At 37.4% G+C, this 22,830-nt stretch overlaps 1 protein-coding gene across 1 annotated transcript in view; it reads left to right on the top strand.

The window, feature by feature from the left end:
• The window catches only part of LOC113060658 (forkhead box protein N3-like), a 56,147-nt gene extending 34,717 nt beyond the window's left edge, over window positions 1-21,430 (top strand). The window contains exons 5-6 of the mRNA XM_026229767.1: window positions 16,651-16,759; window positions 19,380-21,430. Coding sequence (XP_026085552.1) covers window positions 16,651-16,759; window positions 19,380-19,409 — 139 coding nt within the window. The 3' untranslated portion in view covers window positions 19,410-21,430. The remainder of the gene's footprint in view (window positions 1-16,650; window positions 16,760-19,379) is intronic.
• Window positions 21,431-22,830: the final 1,400 nt, after the last annotated feature.

Raw genomic sequence — 22,830 nt, 5'->3', positions numbered from 1 at the left:
ATTTCCAGGTTTTTCTGGGAGGTCACCGAGTGGTTATTTCATCAAGTTGCATGATTTTAGGTGCACACATTTACTAGGAAGAGGTCCGTTTTTTTATGAGGCATGACATTAACAATAAAGATGAAGGAAGTCTTGAGTAGATGTCCCAGTTATCCGTGCACGTTTCCCCTCTTTGTGACTCCCTGTGGTCTTTGGGTTGTTATAGTAAATTTCACTTTATGATTCCATTAAATCATTCCGGACCAATAGGATCAGGACCCAAAACATCCTTGATGAGCTGTGACATATGCATTGGAAGTGCATACATATTGGTCACATCCACTGTTTGAAGGCGGCAAAGAAATGCAGATAAATGTCACACCTTAAAAGTAAATGAACCAAAATTGCTAAAACTCTCTTTCCGCATTCCGAATGTATTCATCATGCAAGCAGCACATTAAAACGTACTTTTGTTTTTGAGTTCTGATGAATTACAGTAAGACTCATCTCTCTGAGAAGAAAGGCTGTCAGGATTGGACGGAGCTGTGGAACTCTTTCAGTAATACTTTTCAGACCTTATTATTCTCAACGCCAGCAAGTGTGCGCTGGAACGAGAGCGCTGTCTCCTGCCTGCCTTGCAGCCTTGCACGTTTCCTCTTTTATCTCCTCTTTGTTCTTCGAGAGTTATATCGAAATGGACGTGACAAAACTGAGCCGTGTTTTGAAAATGTAGTCACGTCTGGTAACATGAGAATGTATGTACTTTCATGTCTGTGTTTGTGTTTGTGCACTTTCCATCCTTTCATCATTGCTTAGTGTTCCCTTACTGCAGTGTCATTAGGGTTATCAGTTATCTAATTCGATAAATGTGACATCACAACCATATGCATTTTAATGGTATAATCCACGTTAAATACAATTTGAGCTTAATTGAATTGTTTTTTTTCTCTCAAGATCAATTATTTTACATTTTAATACGATTTACTGTTTTCAATAAAATTGATTAAATATATATATATATATATATATATATATATATATATATATATATATATATAAACAGTATGCCTACGTCAAACAATAATATTTTTTACAATGTAACCTAAATGCATTTTGTGGGCTAACAGACCTAGATAATGCAAATGTAGCCCGACTTTGTCAACATTTTAACTCGCAGAACAGTTTGTTTTATCAGAACACATGGCTACTTTTGAAAATCTCTTCTGGATTCTTCAGAAATGCATGCTTACTGTAGAAAACTGAATGTGTTTTCTTCATGTAATAAGCAGTAATGAAAGATTGTAGGAGAGTGTCTGTTGGCTTGAGGCTTTGCTTCAGGGGATCAGGCTGAAAATGTTCCTTGTGCTCAGTTCACCTGCCATTCCTCAGATTTCACAGTTGATAAATAGCTGCTGTGTCATAATTGTTCTGCATTTCTTCCTCTCTTTGAATTAGTTGAAAGAATGCGAGGAGCATAGAGAGAAGGGGTGCAAAGAGAGCACAATAGAGTGCTGTGTTGTCATGCCGGTGACATTACCTGTCTTCTCTAGAGGTGGATGCATAAATTCTCATTTCAGACATTCTTTCATTCTTTACTACAGCGGCTGCTTTGAACCTACATGAGTCAGATGAGTTACTAAGAAGTCACACTGAAATGTATTCATCTCTGCCTCTGATGCCACCCCGGCTAACGGTGGGGGGTCCATTCTAAAAGCTACTTGCCTTCCAGCATCTGGGAGAAATGTCTGGGGAACCCTTTTCTCATCATTTCACAAGGTCCCAGCCAACATTAAACATACTGTATAAATGTAAATACACAGTGGGGTTTCCATTCAAATCTGGGAATCCAATATTTTATTAAATCCTGAAAATATTTTAGAAGTATTACAACAAGTTAGAATAAAATAAGTAATGTTAATTAGTAATAATTTACGTCCAGTCAGATTTGACATGCAAAGCAGAATTTAAGTTTATCTACTTAAGATCCTAATTATGAGACGATGAGCACATTGAACTTTGTACTGTGCTGCTTATATTTATCAAGCAGTAAAAATGTCCTAAAATAAGTCCTAAACAAGAACTGGTGGTGCATATGTCCCTCACCATTTCACAGAGGGTGAGTGCAAGGACAATTTTAGAATGACATGAGTCATTTATCTCTCTTTGTAGAGAATATATTGACTCCGAATAGACACTGACTGCCTTTGGGTCAGATTATTAGCATTATTATTATTTTGTATTTTACCTGAGGTCTGTCTATCTTTCCATCTTTCCCTCTTTCCATCCCATCTTTCCTCCATCTCCTTCTCCCACTCCCACCGAGGAAGGAAGGCATTGTGTCTGTATGACTCAGCCGAAACAAGAATAAATCTCCATTTTTGTCAGGCTAGTGTAGACAATAAAATGAAGTGACAGAGAGAAAGAAAGAAAAAATGCTTAAAAAATGCCTTGAATGCCTCATCCAGGACATTTCCACTCTTCTAAAATCAGCTGAATATTTTGAACTTATTAATATACTTTGGTAGAATACAGCAGTTTTTGTTTGGTTGCTAGGGTGTTAGGAGGTTCCTAAGGTATCCTCGAAGGTTGCCATGGTGGTTTTGGGAAGTGCCATGTTGTTCTGAGTGTTCTTTAGAGTTGCTCTGTGGTTGCTAAGGTGTTCTGAGGATGTTGTGGTTGCTAAGGTGTTCTGAGGATGTTGTGGTTGCTAAGGTGTTCTGAGGATGTTGTGGTTGCTAAGGTATCCTGGGTGATTACAATGGTGTTCTTAGAATGTTTGAAAGGTTGCTAAGTGTTGTCGAGGTATCCTGGTTGGTTTCTGCAGTGTTTTGGATGGTTGCTAAGTTGTTTGGAGTGTTTTTTTTTTTTTAGCATATTGTTATGTGATTGCTGTGGTGTTCTGGCGTTTGTAGTAGTGCTTCCCTCCTCAACAAGCTGGACAATTTGAGGTTTCTTTCCTGAATATAACAGTTCAGGACGAAGCTTACAGCTTAGTGTTAGGGGTTTTGAAAAATTATTATGACTGAACAATAAGAATAGTGATGTTTACCTTAGCAAGCAGCCACTAATTATGTGTTGGTCATCTCCTCCAAATCCTTTTTTTTCCTCATCAATTCAGTTTTCCCATTTGGGAAAGAGAAAAATAACAGGGAGACTGACAGAAAGCAGATAGGACAGAACTAGAAATATTAATCAGGAGAAAACTTTTTGGGCTCCCAGATACATCGAGCACTCATCTCTGAGACTGGCGGCAGAGTGTCTGTTCTCTGCATTGTTATCTTGCCCGTCTCTCAGACGGAGGTTTGTGGGTGTTGCGTCTTACTGAGCAAATTGAAATCATCAAGTGGCATGGTTCATGCTAATTGCTCTGTGGAATGTGTAAAGTTTATTGAAAGCTGCTATTGTAAAGCTGTCCACAGTTAACAATCACCATCCTACAGCTCTACCGTCCCGCTGTAAAAGTGCTTTCACTTCAGTGGTTCAGGCTCTAGGATTGCAGAATGACTAAAGAAACATTAGAAGCTTGATGGTATAAAAATGTAAATTTATTGTGTATTATCACCCACTGCCACGTATACCAACAATGGAAATAAGCTCAGTAAGAATAGCAAAATATGTGAGAGAGTGTTGCTGTTGTGTGACTATATTGTATTGCAATTGGTAGCACTTCAGTGTTTTTTTTTTTGTTTTGTTTTTTTTTTTTTTTTTGAAAGAAGACTTTTCTGATTATAGAGGCTACTTTTATTTAATAAATAAAATACAGTAAAAACAGAAATATTGTGAAATATAATTAAAACTGTAAGAAATTAATACTTTTATTCAGGAAAGACAAGTGATAGTAAAGACTTGGTTCAAAAGATTTTAATCATAAATTGAATAAATGCTGTTCTTTTTACAGAATTCCAAAAAGAGTATCACCAAATCATTCAACTCAACTTTCTGTTAACATGCTTGGATACAGCACTCTGTGAACAGCCAGCTTCTTTGGCAATGAATGTTTGTGGCTTACCCTCCTTGTGAAGGGTGTCAATGATTGTCTTCTGGACAACTGTCAGATCAGCAGTCTTACCCAAGAAAGTGTAGCCTAGTGAACCAAACTTAGAGACCATTTTGAAGGCTCAGGAAACCTTTGAAAATGTTTTGAGATGATTTGCTGATTGGCATGTCACCATATTCTAATTTGTTGAGATGAATTGGTGGGTTTATGTTAAATGTGAGCCAAAATCATCACAATTAAAAGAACTTAAACTACTTCAGTCTATGTGCATTGAATTTTGAGTTTCACAATTTGAGTCGAATTACTGAAATAAATGAATTTTCCCACGACATTCTAATTTATTGAGATGCACCTGTAATTGAAATGGCTTAATAACAGCTATTCATTATGGTTATATTCAAACTGGTTTTCAAAATAGATGGAGAATAAAAAAACACATACAGTTAATTGTACCGTGCATTAATGTAGAATGTTACATGAGCGAGGGAGAAACAGAGTTCAGAGACCCGAGAAGAGAGCCAGAGAAAGGATTGCACCAGTGGAAAAAAAGTGATAAGAGCAAAGACTCACCCGCCTTAGCTACTGTTGATACGTCTGACAAGCCATGCTGCTTTCATGCCACACATCGTGTTCTCGCCGAGGAATAATACATAGCGGAGCATAGAGGAACGATACGTTTTACATTTTTACTTAAAGCACAAAATAAACATTAACACCAAAAAAGTCGGAAAGACAACATACACACCATTTTTCAAGTTTAAGTCCACTGACATTAATCTACTCTCTTGTCTGGTTTGTTTGTCTGCCGAAATAGCTGATTCGACATTATGATTGGTCAGATCACCTGTCAGTCAAGCTCCCTGTGAAGGATCAGTTGTTATTCAAACTGACCAATCAGCAGATTGCAGCTACCGACTGTACTAAAAGTGCGACAGTCAGCTAAACCCCAATGTATACACATATCGGCCTTGATCACTATCAGCACCTCTGTGTCCTCAGGAATTCCAAATGGCCCTTTTGTTGCACATTTGGGATAGGAGAGCAAATGTCTTTATTTTCAACCATACACTGTGGTTAAACGGCTCTTTTACGGAGGTGTGCCTGGAAAGATTTGTGTGGATATTGCGTGTGCATTATCAGAGATGAAACGCGTGTAGCGCATTGTGCTGCTACATTGACATGCCCTTCAAAAAATGTCTTGCTCTGTTTTATGTCCACTTTACTGAAAATGCCAAAACAAATAAACCATCCCTGGCTTCAAGATCTTATCTGGGCACATCTCTCGGGTTCACTTAGTAACTCTAGTGCTCTCTCTAACTGCTCACGAGGGCTCTGGGATCAGTGGGAAGTGGGTTTGAGTATGACCGTCATTCAGTAAAGCACACAATCTGCTGACCTGAGAGCAGTCTGGCTCTACAAGTCATTTACAAAAATGCGTTTTTGTCCCTGTTATATAAAGTGTGTCCTAATTTCTCTGCTTCCTCACAGTAACTTCTATAAATACACTCTGAAGTCAGGGTCTGCGTATTATAATATGTGTTATGTCAGCGTCCACATTTATAGTCGCCACCGTGTGTCTGGCTTCTATTACTGGCTGTAAACATGCTTCTGAAAGCCACGACTAAGCAAAGACAGCTATTTCCTGTTTTAGCCTCGGCCGTTGCATGATAAACTGTTCTCAAGTGTGTGAAATGTGAGCGGTTGCCATGGCTACAGCAAGCCCTGGCCAGGGGAGCGAAGGGAAGTGAGAGGAAGGAAGACATCCGGAGATCTTACATAGTGCATGGTGCTGAAGAGCTTACTAAGACATCTTAAAGAGCCGTTTAATTATTTATTATTTATCTCAACACACCGGGCCATTTTACAGTGCAAAGCCAAAAATAAAAAACAGGAGGGAAGGTCTGTGCCTGACAGCTCTTTATTTTCCGCATTGCATTGTGGGCATTGGTAAAACTAGTTTATAGGGATAGTTCACCCAAAAATGAAACTTCTGGTATTTACTCACCACCTGTATGACTTCCCTTCTTCTGTAGAATACAAAAGATGAATTGTGACCCGGAGCTGTCAAGCTCCAAAGCAAAATTAAAGGAATAATTAATGCTGGATGGTATACCGGTTCATACCGTATACAAGTGTTTATTTTTATGATGATATACATTTTTTAAATACCGCAATACCGGTGTAGTTTAAATAATGTTCGGAACTTGTCTGAGAGGGGTCTCTTTTCACTGTTGCACTGTGGCGAGGACACGGCTGTATAAAGATCCGAAACTGAAGCTGTAGAACTAGTAGAACATGACGACACAGAAGAACTCGTCCACAATATCCACTGACCACCACCACTGATCTATAAATGTTCTCTGTTATAGATCAGAGACCACCACACACATCCACCGGCTGCTGCCTTCAGCTCCTGCGCCTCAGACACGAGTGTGACTTCAGCGCTAGATTTAGCAACCCTCTACGCTTTTAGCGGCTTTTTTATACTGACTTTTTTGGATAAACCTTAGCTATGATTCAGTTGGAAGATGTCGCCAGTGCTTCCCCGCGAGCGCAAGGTCTAACTCTCCCGGTGCAGTGTCCTCTCTCGCGGTGTCTGTTCTGTGCAGTGAGCGGCAGAGAAGCATCACTTTCAGCTGGCCGTACCGCAGACGACTCGTCAATAAATGAGTGCAAAACATGTTTCCAAGCACCTGTTGCTTACTGACTGTTTGGAATTACAAATATGAGCATAGTTTGTCTGTTAATATGCACTATTTGTTTTGTTTTTCCTGTTACTCAGATGCAGGCAGTGCGCTGCATGAGACAAAAAAGTAATAAAGCAAAAACCACCATAGCTGCTCAACATGCATCTACTGTATATGCATGTTAATTTTATCATGTCGCGATTATAAATGAGGTTAACCTGTATTTTTGGGCTGCGTTTTGTCACTATTTAGAGTGGAATTTTTCTACAATATTCCTTCATTATGACAGTATATAATGGGGCATTCGAAGTCGAACACTGCAGTAACCTATTTCCTCTCTCAAGAAGTAGAAAATGTGGTTTACACTCGGTCATGCATGGAAAAAAAAGATAAATATGGTCATATTCCGTGAAACCATCATACTGACCCTCACTAGGAATAATTCACTAAAAAATTTAAATTGACTAAACATTTATTGACACAGGCCATCCATGATGTAAATGAGTTAGTTATTCATAAAAATGTAGTATTTCATCACTTGCTCACCAATGGATGTTTTGAAGGTTTTGAAGCCAGTAGACTTTATTGATCAAACAACAAAGTCGAGTTATGGTTTGCCAAAGGTAACACCAGAATGTCGGTTTCACACTGATATATATAAATATGCCTGAAGCTGTTTCATAATGCTCCATATATGGTTCGTTGTATTTTTGGACAAAATGTCTTGTACCATATATGTGTCCTTGAAGGTGATCAATAGCTTGTCATGCATGTCTTCTCCATAAATGTGTTTAACAAGCTTTAAATGGTTCAGTAAGTTTACTATGGTAGTAGCTCTGTGACAATTTCATAATCAAAACTCATTAATTTATAATATTGGATATAAAATTTATATTTTGCCAGATAGAATGCCAAATAGTAATGTATGAAATTAAAATCAGCAAAATTCTTAATTCTTAAGATTTTCACATACTAAAAAAAATATTTTTTTGTCTGTTCTTTACACACAAACTTAAAATCTAGTGCACAACTCGCATATCAACTACTGTTATGGTGCTTTTTGTCATTGTTGGAGCTTGATAGCCTCTGATCGCTCGTATTCAGTTTAAGTTTAAAGCAGCTTGAGCATCCTGCTAAACATCTCCTTTTGTCATCTGTGGAAGCAAAAGCATCGGAAGGGGTTCGGAATGACATGTGAGAGTGGCATTCCGTGACATATCATTGAGAGTGGGTGGACTACCCTTTTACAGACGTGAGGGAGAGGATTGTCCGGCATGTGTGTATTTGTGTTTAGCAGGGCTAGCAGAGGGGGGAGGACAGAACAAGCGCGCTCTACTGTTTTAAGCTCTACTCATGCGTGCAGAGACCATTAGAGGCTGATAAAACACACAGACGCTAGTGGCTTATCTGCCGGGTTGTGGAGGGCAGCATGGGGACAGGGTCATTACGAGAAGGGCGTGTCCCAGAGGGGGCGAGACTGACTGGTGTCCACACGCGCCGAGTGCCACCGTAGTGTTTGATCTCATTCGGCTGATGTGTGTTTGGCTCCGCCACAACGCCCACAATCCTTGTTTGGGGATTTAAAGACAGAAGGGGGAGAAGAAGAACTGTTTGAGTGGACGCTGTTGTAGCAGCGGCTTTTCACGCTCCACTAGCATGTATCGACATGCACCAAAGCAAAGAGAGAAAACAACACAACTCCCTCCTGTGGGGTACCGCTGGGTAACTTAACACCCCACACTCAAAACAAGAACTGAGCTGATTCGGAGTACTGATGGTTGGCTAATTTGCCCACCCAAGTGTGTATGTGTGTTTTGGATCTAGATATACTTTTGGTGATGAATTTGCTGAAGCAGTTTCTTCCCTGTTAGGACATAAAAAATATTAATAAAGACAAAAAATATTAAGGCCTAAATTTACGATTAATGTATTTGAATTACATATAAATGTTTCAAAAAATTTGGACAGTCATACATATATAAACATGAAAGCACTAATTTAATTCATATTTTCAAAAATTATTTTATTCTAATTACTTAGAATCAACAGAAATCTGTTCATTATGGAAAAAAAACTTATTCAGTTAAAAAGTTTGTTTAAATATTGTATTGTTTAAATATGGCAAGCAGTATTCAGTTAGTTAAAATATATGAGATTACAGCAATTGGATTTATTGTTAAATACTGTACAAAAATCTGTTTATTTTAAACCGTTTATTAATGCTATTACATAAGTAACAGTATCTGTTTTATTTTTTACTTTGTTTTGTTAAAATTGTGTAGTATTGTGAGTGCATAAAAAATGCATCTAAATATTTTTTTGTTGTTTTATGTACAATAGTAATAAAATAATACATTTAAAAAAAAATGTATTAAAACATTCATAAAAAGCTCTAAAAGCCTGCATTTTTATTTTAGCTGTGTAGAGGTTACTTGTAAAAAAAAATAAGAATAAAAAAAAAAGCAGAACATTTTTTATTTTCTTTTTATTGACAAATTTTTTGACTACTACATTGCCGAACCATTTCTGAAGTAATTTATTTGTAATATTTTATATTAGACTGTAAAACTTGAAGCCATTCTCACTTCTTTTGCCTTGCATTGAATACCCTCCTTTCACTATCCGTATCAATAAAGGGGCATAAAGGTCAAAACAGCACGAATAATAATTCATATTTCAGTGTGTTGAAGGGTATTTTTAGGATTGTGGAGTAGGACTTTAGCGACGGTTAAGTGGCCCGTTACCAGTGACAGAGCAGGATTCATTTAGCAGCTAATGTGCCAACTGTAAGCCCTTAATCTCTGAGCACTCCTGAGGCCTACGCACCGCCGCAGGGCCTGAGGCGGGCACCTGAGGGAAATGACTGACTTCTCTCAGCAATAGAGCAGTTTCTGCATATCAGCACGGACCACAGAAACACGCTCGTCGTGTTTATTCATCACTGTAACATTGAATGCCTCCAAGCTTAGTTTTAGCGGTACAGTAGAGTCAACGCCTTTGAGGCGACCCACTACAGAAGTCACTTTAATCTTAAGAAAATGAAAAGAAAGGACACCCAAAATTTTGTTTTTATGTTTTTAGTTCGTTGTAGTTTCTAAAAGCACTCTGATTTAAAAGTGTTCTGATGTGTGTGTCTGTGTATTATAGATTTTGCCCACTGAAACTAAAACAACCAATGCATGAAAAAAGTTTAGCCTGTAGTGTCTTGCCTTCAAACAATCACTTCTCAAGTATTTCTGGACCTCTCTGTCTTTTCTGTCTCGTTCTCAGACTGTTTCCCTCCCTCAGCCTCTGATATCTGATTGCTGGGATCTGTTTGCATATTTTGGGAATGCACTTTGTGTTATTAACTGCACAATTAAACTTAGATGTTGCTGCAAACAAGCAAATCCCCATCCACATCATCATAAAAATGGTAATTGACCTTTCGCAGGGGTTTTGTGAGTCCCTCCAGATGGTGGGATGTTCCTCTACTATGGCTCATTGCTTAACTGGGACGGCTGCTCTTGTGGATTCAAATCTGATGATTTATGCTATCGATTCGACTATTTAGCCATTGCAACATGAAAAAGACTATAGAGTCAGATACTTAGTTCACACTCTTAAAAATAAAGGTTCTACATGGGTTTTAATAGTTCCATGAAACCTACCCATTGTACAAAATATTCTTTATTGTGGAAAAAGTTTTTTTTGATATAATTTTTTTTCCACAATAACAAAAATGATTGTTTGAAGGCAAGACACTACAGGCTAAAACTTTTTTCATGCATTCGTCAATGTTGAAATAAATATCACTTTTCGTGACTTTTTTTTGTTTTAAGACTAACACAAAGAAAATATATATATAAAAAAATTATTTATCAATTTATGCATTATGGGACTTCTTCTGTTTGTGATTTGTTATAATACACATCTTTAAATGCCATTTTCTCCAAATCAGCTTTTTCTCCTGCTCTGAGTCAGAAATATACACTAAACATTACAGTTTTATTCCTATCTGTATTCTGAATGTTTTTACAAATGGGTTTGTTCATATACATTATAATTTGCCTGCTTTGATACAACATTTAATTCCTGAAAAACATGGTGAAAATGATCTTCTATGGCTTTTGGCAGTATTTTCTGATTCACGATAAGAGCTATCAAAAATCCTTTCTGTAAAAACATTTAATTCCAATGTCAACAAAATAAAACAAATTTTTTTGAACCTGGCTTTATCCAGTTCACACTTCTGTTCTGAAACTGTGTGCAAATAAGTGCATTTTTAATAAGAATGTCACATTTGCAATTTTATTTTCACATAATATTTCAGAAAACAAAAATGTTTAATTTCACGTCTTAATGTACTTTGGCAAAGGTCTGCAAGCTGGGACTCAAACTCGAGACGCCAGAAGCCCAACGGGTGCTACAAGCCCATGAGGTTATCAGCTCTGACGTGACCTTAATTTTTTAAGGCATATTATACCCAAAAAAATTATTCTGAGTTCTGTTACAAAAAATTCAGAAATTTCTGGTTCCCATTGACCTCAGTTGTATGGAAACCGTTTGTACCAACATACTTCAGAATATCTCATTTAGTGTTTACAGAAGAAAGAAATTCCTACAGGTTTGGAACAGTATGTGGGAGTTAATAACGTAATTTCCATTTTTGGGTAGACTATCTCAGTCCTAGCATAGTTATATGACTTGATTTATTTTGTTTTTCAACTTGCATACTTCAACTTGACCTCAACTACAGGTTTATTTGTAAAAACTTAAAAGAGACTTAAAAATGTTTAACCCCGGGGCCCTGACACAGTCAACGCTAAGTTTGTGTACCCGACAACGTGTGCTAAAATCTCATCAGAACCTAACACTTAAATGAATGCTGGGTCTCCACCCTGTGAATAATAAATATGTTTCAAGCCCTTGAACATGTTCATTTGTCTGGAGAATCAAAGGAGAACTCACACGATGAGCGTTCAGAACATGCGCTGGCATCCCGCCTGCCTCTGTTTAACGCAGCCGGCGCTGACTTAAAAAGAGCATTCGTTTACTCGCATCTGCCTTCTGTCAGTAGGAGCGTTGCTTAACGTTGAGACCCTGTGTGCTGCTTATCTTTTCGGCCTGACCTTGCTCCTGGTCACAGTGGCGAAAGGCAGGATCTGAGTGAGATGTGAACACTCAGATATCAGTCTCGGTCACCGTGGCAGTCTGGTAAATAGTTGTGAAGCAGCGAACGGGAGATTAGTCCCTAAGGAGGTCCCTTGTCACTGTGTGACCTACAAAGGGCCCTTCGATTTCTGCCAGTGTACTGACAGCAACTCCTCCTGAAATGATATCCTTAAACGGCATTTTGTTTGGATTCGGTTCGGTGGCGTGGCATTCACTGTGGCTCAATGAACAAAAAGGCATCTTCTGTTGAACTCTGTTTCTGTCTCTCAAGGCTTTGTATGTGAGATGTATACGCTAGCCATCTCGCAAGTGTGTGTTGAAGCTTTTATTTAGACGTGACGGGAGAAGGACTTCTCATAACCATCCGCAAATCCATCAACACAGCCGAGTGCTCTCTGTAGCATGCAGGAGAATTGTTTAAGACGCCGGCATCACTTTGCTCTGTTATTCCTGCCTCAGTGCCTCAAGATAGCAGTGCATCACTTGACTTTTCCTTCCTTTTAATTCTGGCTAATGCAGACATTTATCACGCTGCAAATATTTGAGCTGAAAACCGATCCCCTCAAATCCAATATACTTCCTATAGTTCATCTGGGAGAAGAATTAAGCTAAATGCATGGGCTTTATTGCACAACAGCAGGTGCCAAGTTTACAGTACAGGGAATTTGTCATCGGCTTTACTCTTCCTTTCAGTGTCTGTCTATGTGTTTATCTGTCTTTATCTCTTTTCTCACTGCGTCTCTCTCATTATACCCCAGAGGAGTGATTCCAGCAGATGCAGTATTAGATGAAATGAGCAGGCATGTAAATGCTTGTTTCTCTGGTGCATTTTTACAAAGCTGTAGTCACCATTTAAGTCTTGCTGGTGTTAATCTGGATTCCTTTTTACTCATTGAAATCAATTTAAAGCAATTACTTCAGAATTTACATTAAAATGGTTAAATTTAAGTCAATTATAATATTAATATAATATATATATATATATATATATATATATATATATATATATATATATATTTTTTTTTTTTTTTTTTTAATTAAATTATCTAAAATTGTTTTGAAAAATGTACTTTTATAGTTCAAAGTCTGAAATCATAAATCATATTACTATTATGGAACTTCTAATGTGTTTGTTTTTTAATTAATTATTCTTTATTTACTTTTTTATTATTATTTATGCATGCTTTCTTGCTTTCATTATTTAAAAAAATGAAAGTGATCATTCTTCAAAATATTTCCTTTTGTGTTCCACAGAAGAAAGAAAGTCATATATGTTTGGATGGTTAAATATTTGGGAGCATTGCATATGAGATGACGACATCACCGCTTGTAGTTGAAAGACTATTGACGTTCATTTTTATTGAAAATCATCTCAGAATATCATGCTGGATAAATACTAATACATGTATAAACACTGCTCTTTTTGTATTGGTCTTTGTGTTGATGGTACATTAACCATGAAGCTGTAAAATGTTTTCATAGCAAGTCAGGCTTTTAGTCTGTCATTCAGTACGGCCTCTGACCTTGCTTACTTGAACCTGCTCATACGAAAGTGTGCCAGTTGAATACAAAAACTCTTTAATTTACATTTACATTTATGAATTTATCAGACGCTTTTATCCAAAGTGACTTAGAGTGCATTCAGGTTATACATTTATTTACCACAACCTTTTTGTCTGCTAACGCAGTGCTCTACCACTGAGCCACAGGAACACAAGTACACCTTCAGTACACCTCCTCCTCCTCCTCCTCCTCCACTGGTGTTTATACAGAAGGAAGCCCAGTGGCCATAGAGCCCATGTGTGCAGGCTGATTCTTGAGAGGACGTGGAGTCCCTGCTGTTAGGCTTTTGTGAGAAGAGAAGCGCTCGCTCTACAGAAGCAGTGGTGCGTGTCATAGGCCCGAATGTACGAATCACGCAGCCCCCAGCTGTATTGTGAGAAAACAATGGCCAAAAGCACTCTCGTCCTGAAACTCTTTGTATAAGAAGCGTTTTTAAGGTACTTCTTAATGAGTGTGTAGTTTGCCCAAGGAGGAGTCCTGTCAGGACGGCTCATCTACAGACTGACTGCTGTGAAATTTCATGTGAAGGAGTTGTAAATCAGGTATTAAAGGGATAGTTCACGCAAAAATGAAAATTCAGGCTTGATTTACTCGCATTTAGTGATGAGGGGCTTTTAGGGTTTATTATTTAGTAGAATGAATTTTAAGGTTTTTTTTTATGCACTTTGATATTGTAATATGGAATTGCATGGAAAGAGTGGACTATGTGCTCCGTTAGACATCTGCTTTGTTGTGAATGACTCCCCCTGGTGGGTAAAAATGGCAAAGGCTGGTGCTGAAAACTTGAGTACTTTACATTTGTTTCAGAATAAGAACTATTGCCAGGCAAACATGAACATACACAGGTTTCAGCATTTCTTTCTTGATTATTTTAATTATTTTATAAATTCTTTCTTTTTCTTTCTTCTATTTTGATTTTTAACAACAACATTTTAACAAGAAGAAAATGTCTTAAGGCGTCTTTATGCATGATGTTATATGTTTCCGCTGTTTAATGCAAAACTTGACTGGTTTGTGATAATTCTCTTTTTTTATGTATTTTTGTAACTTTGTCAACTTCTTGTCAGCTTAATTTGCAGCAGCGTTATTTTAGTACCATTGAAATATTTCTTAATATATTCGTTTTTATTTTAGAAATTTGGTGTTTTCATTTTAGTTAAAAGTTTTAGTAATTTTGTTGTGTGCTTTGTTCATTTATTATTAATTTCTGTAGTCATGTTAGATCATTATTAACTAGCTGAAATAAAAAAAATAAAAATATATATATTTAATTTAACTGAAACTTCATTTTATTTCAAGTATCAAACGTTTTCTTAATGTTTTCTTTTAGTTTTAGTTAGTTGGAGTAACAATGCAGAATACATCAAAGTTTTAAGTTTACAAGACATAAAAAGGTTGATGTTGATACCCAACTCAGCTGTCCCCTGTCAGAATACAGTTGTTAAAGAGGGAATTAGAGAGAAACTGACTTTTCAATACAGAATTGTGCAATTGGGTCGCTGCCACTGACATTAATGTGCTTGAGGGGAAGGCCGAGAGAGAGAGCGTACTAACAGTCTGATATCATTTGTGCACTGACTGCCTCTGCATTGCCCCTGTGAGAGCGCCGGGCCACCTTCCCCTGGGCATCAGCGTGACCGAAACGCCGCTGAATCACAGCTGATGTTTGCACAGTGTTGCGTGTATGCCGAGCTTCCTGGAAGTCACCATCCGTGGTACTTTATTTATTACCTGCTGTTAAATGCAGCATTATCCGCACATAATGCCACATCGAAAATCTCGGTCATTGGTGCTAACGTGAAGCCATTCATTGCCATTGCAGATCTAGATTTCTTTTCTATTGAGCCAGCTAACACTTTTTCGCCTTTGTTTAACAGCTCTCATCCACATAAAAGAGGGAACATCCCCGGGCACAAAAGCCTCACTGGCTTTCTTCCTGATGTGGCTGCACTGTGAATATGATCTGCTTTTGTGTCCTGCTGTTGTTTCTGATGCCTGGATGGATGGCTCGACATGAACCACCTAAAATGGGCCGAGATCATTAGCCATTCAGTTTGCTAGCCCATCCACGCTAATTGGTGGAGAGCCGCACATCTCTGTCAATTCTCATTGTGCACTGAGTTAGCTGGGACGGCCTCTGTCACAGGGCATCGCTTCACCTTGTTATGGCAGTGTGTTCCCTCAGGGCGGAGAGGCGGGTGAAGAGGGCACCCAGCCAGCCCAGATGTTCCACTCACTGTCACCTAGTTGAGTTCCGCAACTATGGCATGCATAGGGGACCAGTTGCCTAGGCAACAATGCTCCTGCCTAATAGCCAAATCAGTGTGCTGGAATCTGAATGGATGGTTATTTTGTCCTTTTTTTGTGTTCGCCATCTGCTAAGAGTCCAGGTTCATTTTCCAGATGGAGCTTTATGTTGCCTCATACTTTGACTGAGAGAGGGACAGCAGACATTACGTCTGTTTGACTGCAGGTTCAACCCTGTTTAAACCTCATTAAGAGGACGCTGCTCTCGGATGCAAAAATGTTTGATTGGATACTGAGTGTGATCTCCATCAAAAAGCTATCTAATAAATAATAATAATAAAAATATATATTTGTTAATAAATATATGTATTTGTAAAATAAATGTTTATATATATATATATATATATATATATATATATATATATATATATATCATTTTACTTTTGTTTTATTATTATATATTGCACATAGTGTGTGTGTATGTGTGTGTGTATATATATATATATATATATATATATATATATATATATAGAGAGAGAGAGAGAGAGAGAGAGATCAATGCAATCAATCAATCAAATAAACAAATTCCCTGTAAAATCATGTGACAAATTTTCGAGACCCGACCTTCTATGGGTTATTTTCATTATTATAAATGAACTAGAAAAGCTATAATCATCCAGTGGGTTTGGAAAACTTGACAATATTTTCACTCTTAGAAAAATGAAGATTGTTTGCTTTTGTGCACTATTTAGGGGTCAAAGTTGCAAAAGCCAGCCTAATATATTTAAACTAGTCCTTTAAAACAGCCCTTGCCTGTTCGAGCCAATTTGAAACCAGAGGGGAATTTCATCCAAACATTTTAAACTGATTTCTAATTGTTTAACATGGTGTGGTGCTTTTAAATGGATTACAGTACATGTCTGCTATAATACATAGCAGGATTGTTTAAATTGTGTATTTTGGCTGCTATATGCTTTTAGGTAGCATTTGCATTAACTTACCTTATCTGTGTTCTCTCTCCAGTCCCTCAGGGAGTGATCCAGAACGGAGCTCGAATGATGAGCCAGGGCCTCTTCCCAGGAATCCGACCCCTTCCCATCAACCCCATTGTCAGCAGGACAGCCGCTGTCAGGTCAGTCCTGTCCCTCAGGTCACTTTGAGCCCATTACATGATTGACAGGTTTATCAGCATATCAGAACCATGCTTACCCTGCAGTGCTTTGACCCATATCTGATCTCTCCCTCTGACTCCCTGAAGTCTGGCTTCTCTGTTCCTCACATTTCATTAGATCAGAGCAGGTCATTGCAGTCATCAGCGCAAAGTCTTATCCGGGCTTAGGCCCCACTCTTGCATGCATGATGTGACCTGAATAATGATCACAAACGCTAAGTTTTTTAATGGCATGACCAAACACACAGACTGACTGTCTTGCCGTGAAACATTCATAAGTTGGGGCTCAGAAACAGGCCGCCCCTCAGGTACTGCATGCTAGTGCCAGTGCACTTCAAAATCTACACAAAATGTCCCGTCAGCCGAAGGTAATTGGGCTCTTGGTCTGGCCTGGTCACGAAATCATACATTACAAGCATTACAAGCTCTGCTGCATCTCAATGTAAGATGTAATGATGTAATCTCAATGTAATGTAAGAACGGAATTAGAACATAGTGCTCGAAAAAGTGTAAACTCCAAAGAATCACCAAATAAAAACAGAGGGGTGTGCATTATGTGCCAACATCATATAGGCCTAATTACATTTTTGACAGGAATGAAAATGAGACATTGTTTTCAGTGGATTGTATTACTGTTTAACAACATACCGATTGTTCAACTGCCGAAACGTCTTTCTGAAAAACAAAAAAAATACTTTAGAATCATCTTTTTATTTAAATCAGCATAAATGAAAAAAAATGTTTTTTGTATATACAGTAACTAACGAGAATTACATAAAATATTTAGGAGTTGAAGACTCTTAAATATTTAATTGATACAGTCCAATATGCAATGCTGTTTTACATTTGATCACTTTATTCAATTTCTGTAGCTAAAATCTAATGCCAAACCTACCAAAAAAATCACTGTTTATTTAATTTGTATCTTTACTATATTGGATTTATTTGTGCTGTTGCTTGTAGTTAGAATATTATTATTTTTTTTTTATTTGAAAGGTTTTTTCCCCATAAACATAGCATATAACGAACCATACCGACTCTAAAACATTGAAATAATCCAAACCGTGAAAAAGTTGTACCCCTAGTATATACAGTGTGTGTGTGTGTGTGTGTGTGTGTGTGTGTGTGTGTGTGTGTGTGTATATAATTTTTGGCACAGTGCTCTACCAATTGAGCTACAGGAACACGATATGAATGATACACTCATGAAGATAATGTCTTAATGGTGCTAAAATATATATTTTTTGTTTATTCCTCCAGTATTTGTGGTGAAATATGACCCAGGTTTATTTTTTCCCCAGTAAGATTTATTATTTTATTAGAATGAAACAAAGGCCTAGACATGATAACTATCTCAGCCTCTTTAAAATGAGTGACACTGCATTTAGGAATTAATTATTGAAACAGTTTCTTTAGCCTGCTGTGCTGTGACTATAATTTATGAGTCATAAATGCACATATGAGGCAGGAAGTGGAAAAGCTCTTAGGATTATTTTTCGAAGCACAGAGGGAGTTTTCGCGTTTCTGCAGTGATTCTGCGAAGCGCGGCTGGATGTTCTTTGTCACTCAGAGCTGCTGCTGTATAAACTGACCAGAAGCACAAAACAGGCATCACTTAAAAGACACTTCATTAATGTTTCTGAGGCTTAAACATAGTTAAACTAGCTTTATTTGCCATTTTGCATCATATTATTTTACCAAAAAGTGGAGAGTTTTGTAATTCACGAATTAATATGCTTTTCAGTGTTGATGTTGGCCAGCTGAAGAGGTGCTTCAAAGAAAGCTCAAGTGTGTTTCAGAGACAAATGTTTAATTGTTTTTAATATTTAATGATGAGGCACTTGAAGGCTGCAGTGTTTATCACATAACACATGAAAAAAAAATATGATATGTGTTAACAGTTGTAGTTACCACATTTAACCATACAATCAAAACTCTCTCTCTCTCTCTCTCTCTCTCTCTCTCTCTCTCTCTCTCTCTCTCTCTCTATATATATATATATATATATATATATATATGACTGAAGACTAGAGTAATGATGCTGAAAATTCAGTTTTGCCATCACAGGAATAAATGAGATTTTTAAATATATTACTATAGAAAGCAGTTATTTTAAATTGTAATAATATTTCACAATATTAGTGTTTTTACTGCATTTTTGGTTAAATTAACGAATCATTGGTGAGCATAAGAGTCTTTTTCAGAAACATAAAAAAATCTTACAACCCCAGAATTTTGAATGGTAGTTTATATTTAACAATTTTTTTTTTTTTTTTACTATTACCTAGGGATAATCTTGACAGGTTTTGTGATTTAGATTTACTAATTTTATATAATACCAAATGGGATGAATTTATTCATGTGTTCCAGAGGTTGTTGCCATCTGTGCAAAAAACTTCAAAACATCAGTCCAGAGTGTCCGTGTTAAACATATTATTATAATTAATTACTATGGTAGCATAATTACATGCAGCTCCATAAAATAATTACACAGTAAGCCCATGTAGTTCATTTGTTTTACTCAGGGACAGGAACAGCATGTGTGCACGTGCACTAATGCATCTCTCGTCTGTGTTAATAGGTCAGTACTCGGATACAGATTAACCAGTGATGACGAGCCAACCCGTAACTCTTCACTGGTCAGCATTGACCCCAAGGAGGACCACACCTACAGTTTTGCCAAATCTTCCAGCTCGGATGTCGGAGAAGATCTCCACTGCGACGGAAGCGAGTTGGACGAGGCCGATGCCGAGGAAGACGACAAGAGCAAAATCAAGAAGGAGCCAAAGGAGTGGTCCGTAGACGCCCTCGCTCTGGCCCAGCACAAGAAACGGCAACATTTGACAAAAGTCAAACAGAGAGTGGCCAGTGACACTCTTCCTCTCAAAAAGAGGCGCACGGAGAAGCCTCCAGAAAGCGATGACGAGGAGATGAAGGAGGCGGCCGGATCTCTGCTTCATTTGGCGGGAGTCAGGGCTTGTTTGAACAATATCACCAACCGGACGGCAAAGGGGCAGAAAGAGCAAAAATAATAAACTGACTATTAAAAAGAGAGAGAGAAAAAAAAACATCACTTTTAATAGAATTTACTATTTTTTTTTCCAGGACATCAGGTGAATTCTACTGATTTGTGGCAATATCAACAATCACTTTGTTTTCCTATCCTAATAGGTAACATTTTCCTGAGGGTTAACTTTTAGTTTGTTTTATTGTGATTTCTGTTTGTAATCTATGGAGATTGAAGCCATAGCATTCCCTTTTTTTAAGATATCCAGCAAGTTTCATTCGACTGATAGAAATATAGCGATAGTAAAATATGCCCTGCTCCATTGTCATACAGTAGATAAAGGAATAGCTCATCCCAAAATGAAAATTCTGTCATCATTTACTCACCTTCATTTCATTACAAAACCATCACACTTTCGTTTGGAATGCAAAGGATTTTTACCCATGAAATTAAAATCTGAAAGAGTTCTGTCCCTCAATTGAAAATCTAGTCAACCAATGTTCATAAAGAGAACAAAAAATTAATCCATGTGAATGAAGTGATTTGATCCAAGTCTTCTGAAGAGACATGATTTCTTTATATGATGCTTTTATTCAAATACAAACACTGAGCGAACTATTTTGGTCACGGAAGCTCAAGAACCAATGAGGTTCATTCCGGCATCATGCCAATACATTTGAGCTTCTGCAAGAACCAATGAGGTTTGCTCTTGTTTTTTTTTCTTCAAAAGACCTGGATTAAACTGCTTGATTAATTTAGATCTTAATGTTTTGAAGCATGAATAGATTTTCAATGGGAGAGAAATCTCTCAGATTTAATTAAAATTATCTTTATTTGTGTTCCGAAGGTCTTATAGTTTAGGAACAACATAAGAGTGAATAAATGATGACAAAAGAAAAATTTGGGGGTGAACTAATCTTTTAAAAACATGACAGCAAATTGAGTTTCCAGAGTAGTTCTCAAGTTAGTGATAATTATGGGTTATAGTAATCTCCGGTGTAATATCAATGTTTTAGAAGCACAGGGCAGTGCCAAAGACAATCCTCAAGCAGTTTCTGTGATGTCACTTCCCCCTGATGCTCTGGCCGTTAAAGAAGACCAGCAGCATTGTGTGGAAAACACTCCTGTCTGTAGTTGTCGTTTGGCTCGTATGAATCATAGTTCACTGGGATGAGAGTAAAGCCATAAACTTTTGTCAAAGTGCTTTTTGGAGTCAAAAAAGTGATTACATTTATCAATAAGTCTCTCAAAACTGCCCCCGTTTTTTTTCTGAGCAATCTAATTGAGCGATATTTTCCATCTAAACCGATAGTGGATGGTGAAACTCTTTCTTCGGCACATTGAAAATGAAAACTCTTGAGCTAAAGCTACAATACCTGCCAAGTTTATTTTAACAGCAGAAAATATTGACTGTGGAGTTGTTTTGTGTATGTTCATTTGTTTGTTTGTTTGTTTGTTTTTTCTAACCCTCATGATGTAATAAGCAATTTCATCCGGTCAGGATAAACACTGTATAAAAGTAACACTAGACCATTTTCCTTTCTTAATTTAAGCAATGTAGCCAGCAGGATTTTCCAAATCGTGTTGCATGGGTTCTGTAAAGAAAAAGAAAACCGTAAAAAAAACAAAAAAAAAAAAAACAATTCAAAGTTCATGTAAGGTAAATGATGTATTTAGCATGGAGCATGAATTATTTTCATATAAATTTAGATCCTAGAGAACGAAGGCGCCGCTTCTAAATTCTATGCCAATAGGCCTAGTCTCTTTCGTTGTTTTTGTCGGATTTGATTTCCATTTGTCATCCTCGTCGCCTTTGTGTTGAAGCGGGCATCTTAACAACTACCTTCTTCAGGGACAAACACTGACTGTTGGGAAACTCTCTCTGCAATACGAGGACTCAGGCTTGGACCACCTCGGTCCATGCTTGTGGCCGCCCCGAATACTCACCAATACCCACTACGTCAATGTCCACGTCGTCAAGGAGAAGTTCGTAGTGAGTGTCGGTCCCCTTCCGGCTTCGTGCCTGCTTTTCATCCATATGTAATCCCGATGTGCGTGTCTGCGATTTATTCAGGGTCTTCCATTTTGTTCTGCGAGACTTTGGATCTACAGTTTTATTTTTCCTGTATTTACATGTAGCACTGTTCAGGAGTCATCAGTATTGATTCAGTTGTTCTTGGTACAGGCATTCAGATGGTTATTTACGACTCCATGCATATATATATATATATATATATATATATATATATATATATATATATATATATATATATATATATATATATATATTAAAGCACTTATAAATAATAAAAACAAGTGATACCAGAGCTCAGTGCAAATGCTAGTGTATATATTCTCACGACCTCAACCAATTGCACTTTTATTGTTTTAAGGTGCAGTAAAAAACTTAAGGATTCAGTGCCAAAGCCTGTAATGACTCTATACACTGCAAAACAGATGATGTATACTTGATATGTCAGTCATAAACATGTCAAAAAGTTGTAGCATTTCTGTCAAGTACTCATGTAGAAGATATTCTCAGTCATATTTGTTGATATCGCTCTTCATTGCTGTGTTTCATGAAGTCACCTGCCTTCCCCGTTCATCTGATGATGATAATGGTTCGACCCGATGTTTTGTAGCGTGTTGAATGTTATATCTGACCCATGAGTGTTAATGTGATGTCTCCAGTTGGCATGCCTTTCCCTAACCAAGCTAGACATTTCTTGACTCAAAATCACCCTGATTATAACCTTGTCCTCTGGTCTTTATAAAGATCTGTCATATCACATTTCTGTTCAATATGCTTCAAACTGGGAAGCCGTTAGTACAGAGAGCCATGAGTCCTGTATACACTGCCTTTCCTTCAAAGACAACACTCACTACGGAACTTTTCCTTTTTTAGTTCTTTCAGAGGAACCTGAAACAGGTTAAAAAGCATCAAGAAGAGCCAGCCAAAAAAAGAAAAATGTTAATAGGAGGCAAAGTGTTTCTTTTTCTTCCTGTTGTTTTGTTTTTTACTGCC

Source organism: Carassius auratus, chromosome 42, assembly GCF_003368295.1.
Source record: "Carassius auratus strain Wakin chromosome 42, ASM336829v1, whole genome shotgun sequence".
Lineage (NCBI taxonomy): Eukaryota > Metazoa > Chordata > Actinopteri > Cypriniformes > Cyprinidae > Carassius > Carassius auratus.
Note: the sequence above shows the minus strand (reverse complement) of the source record. Positions and strands in the feature narration are given on the sequence as shown.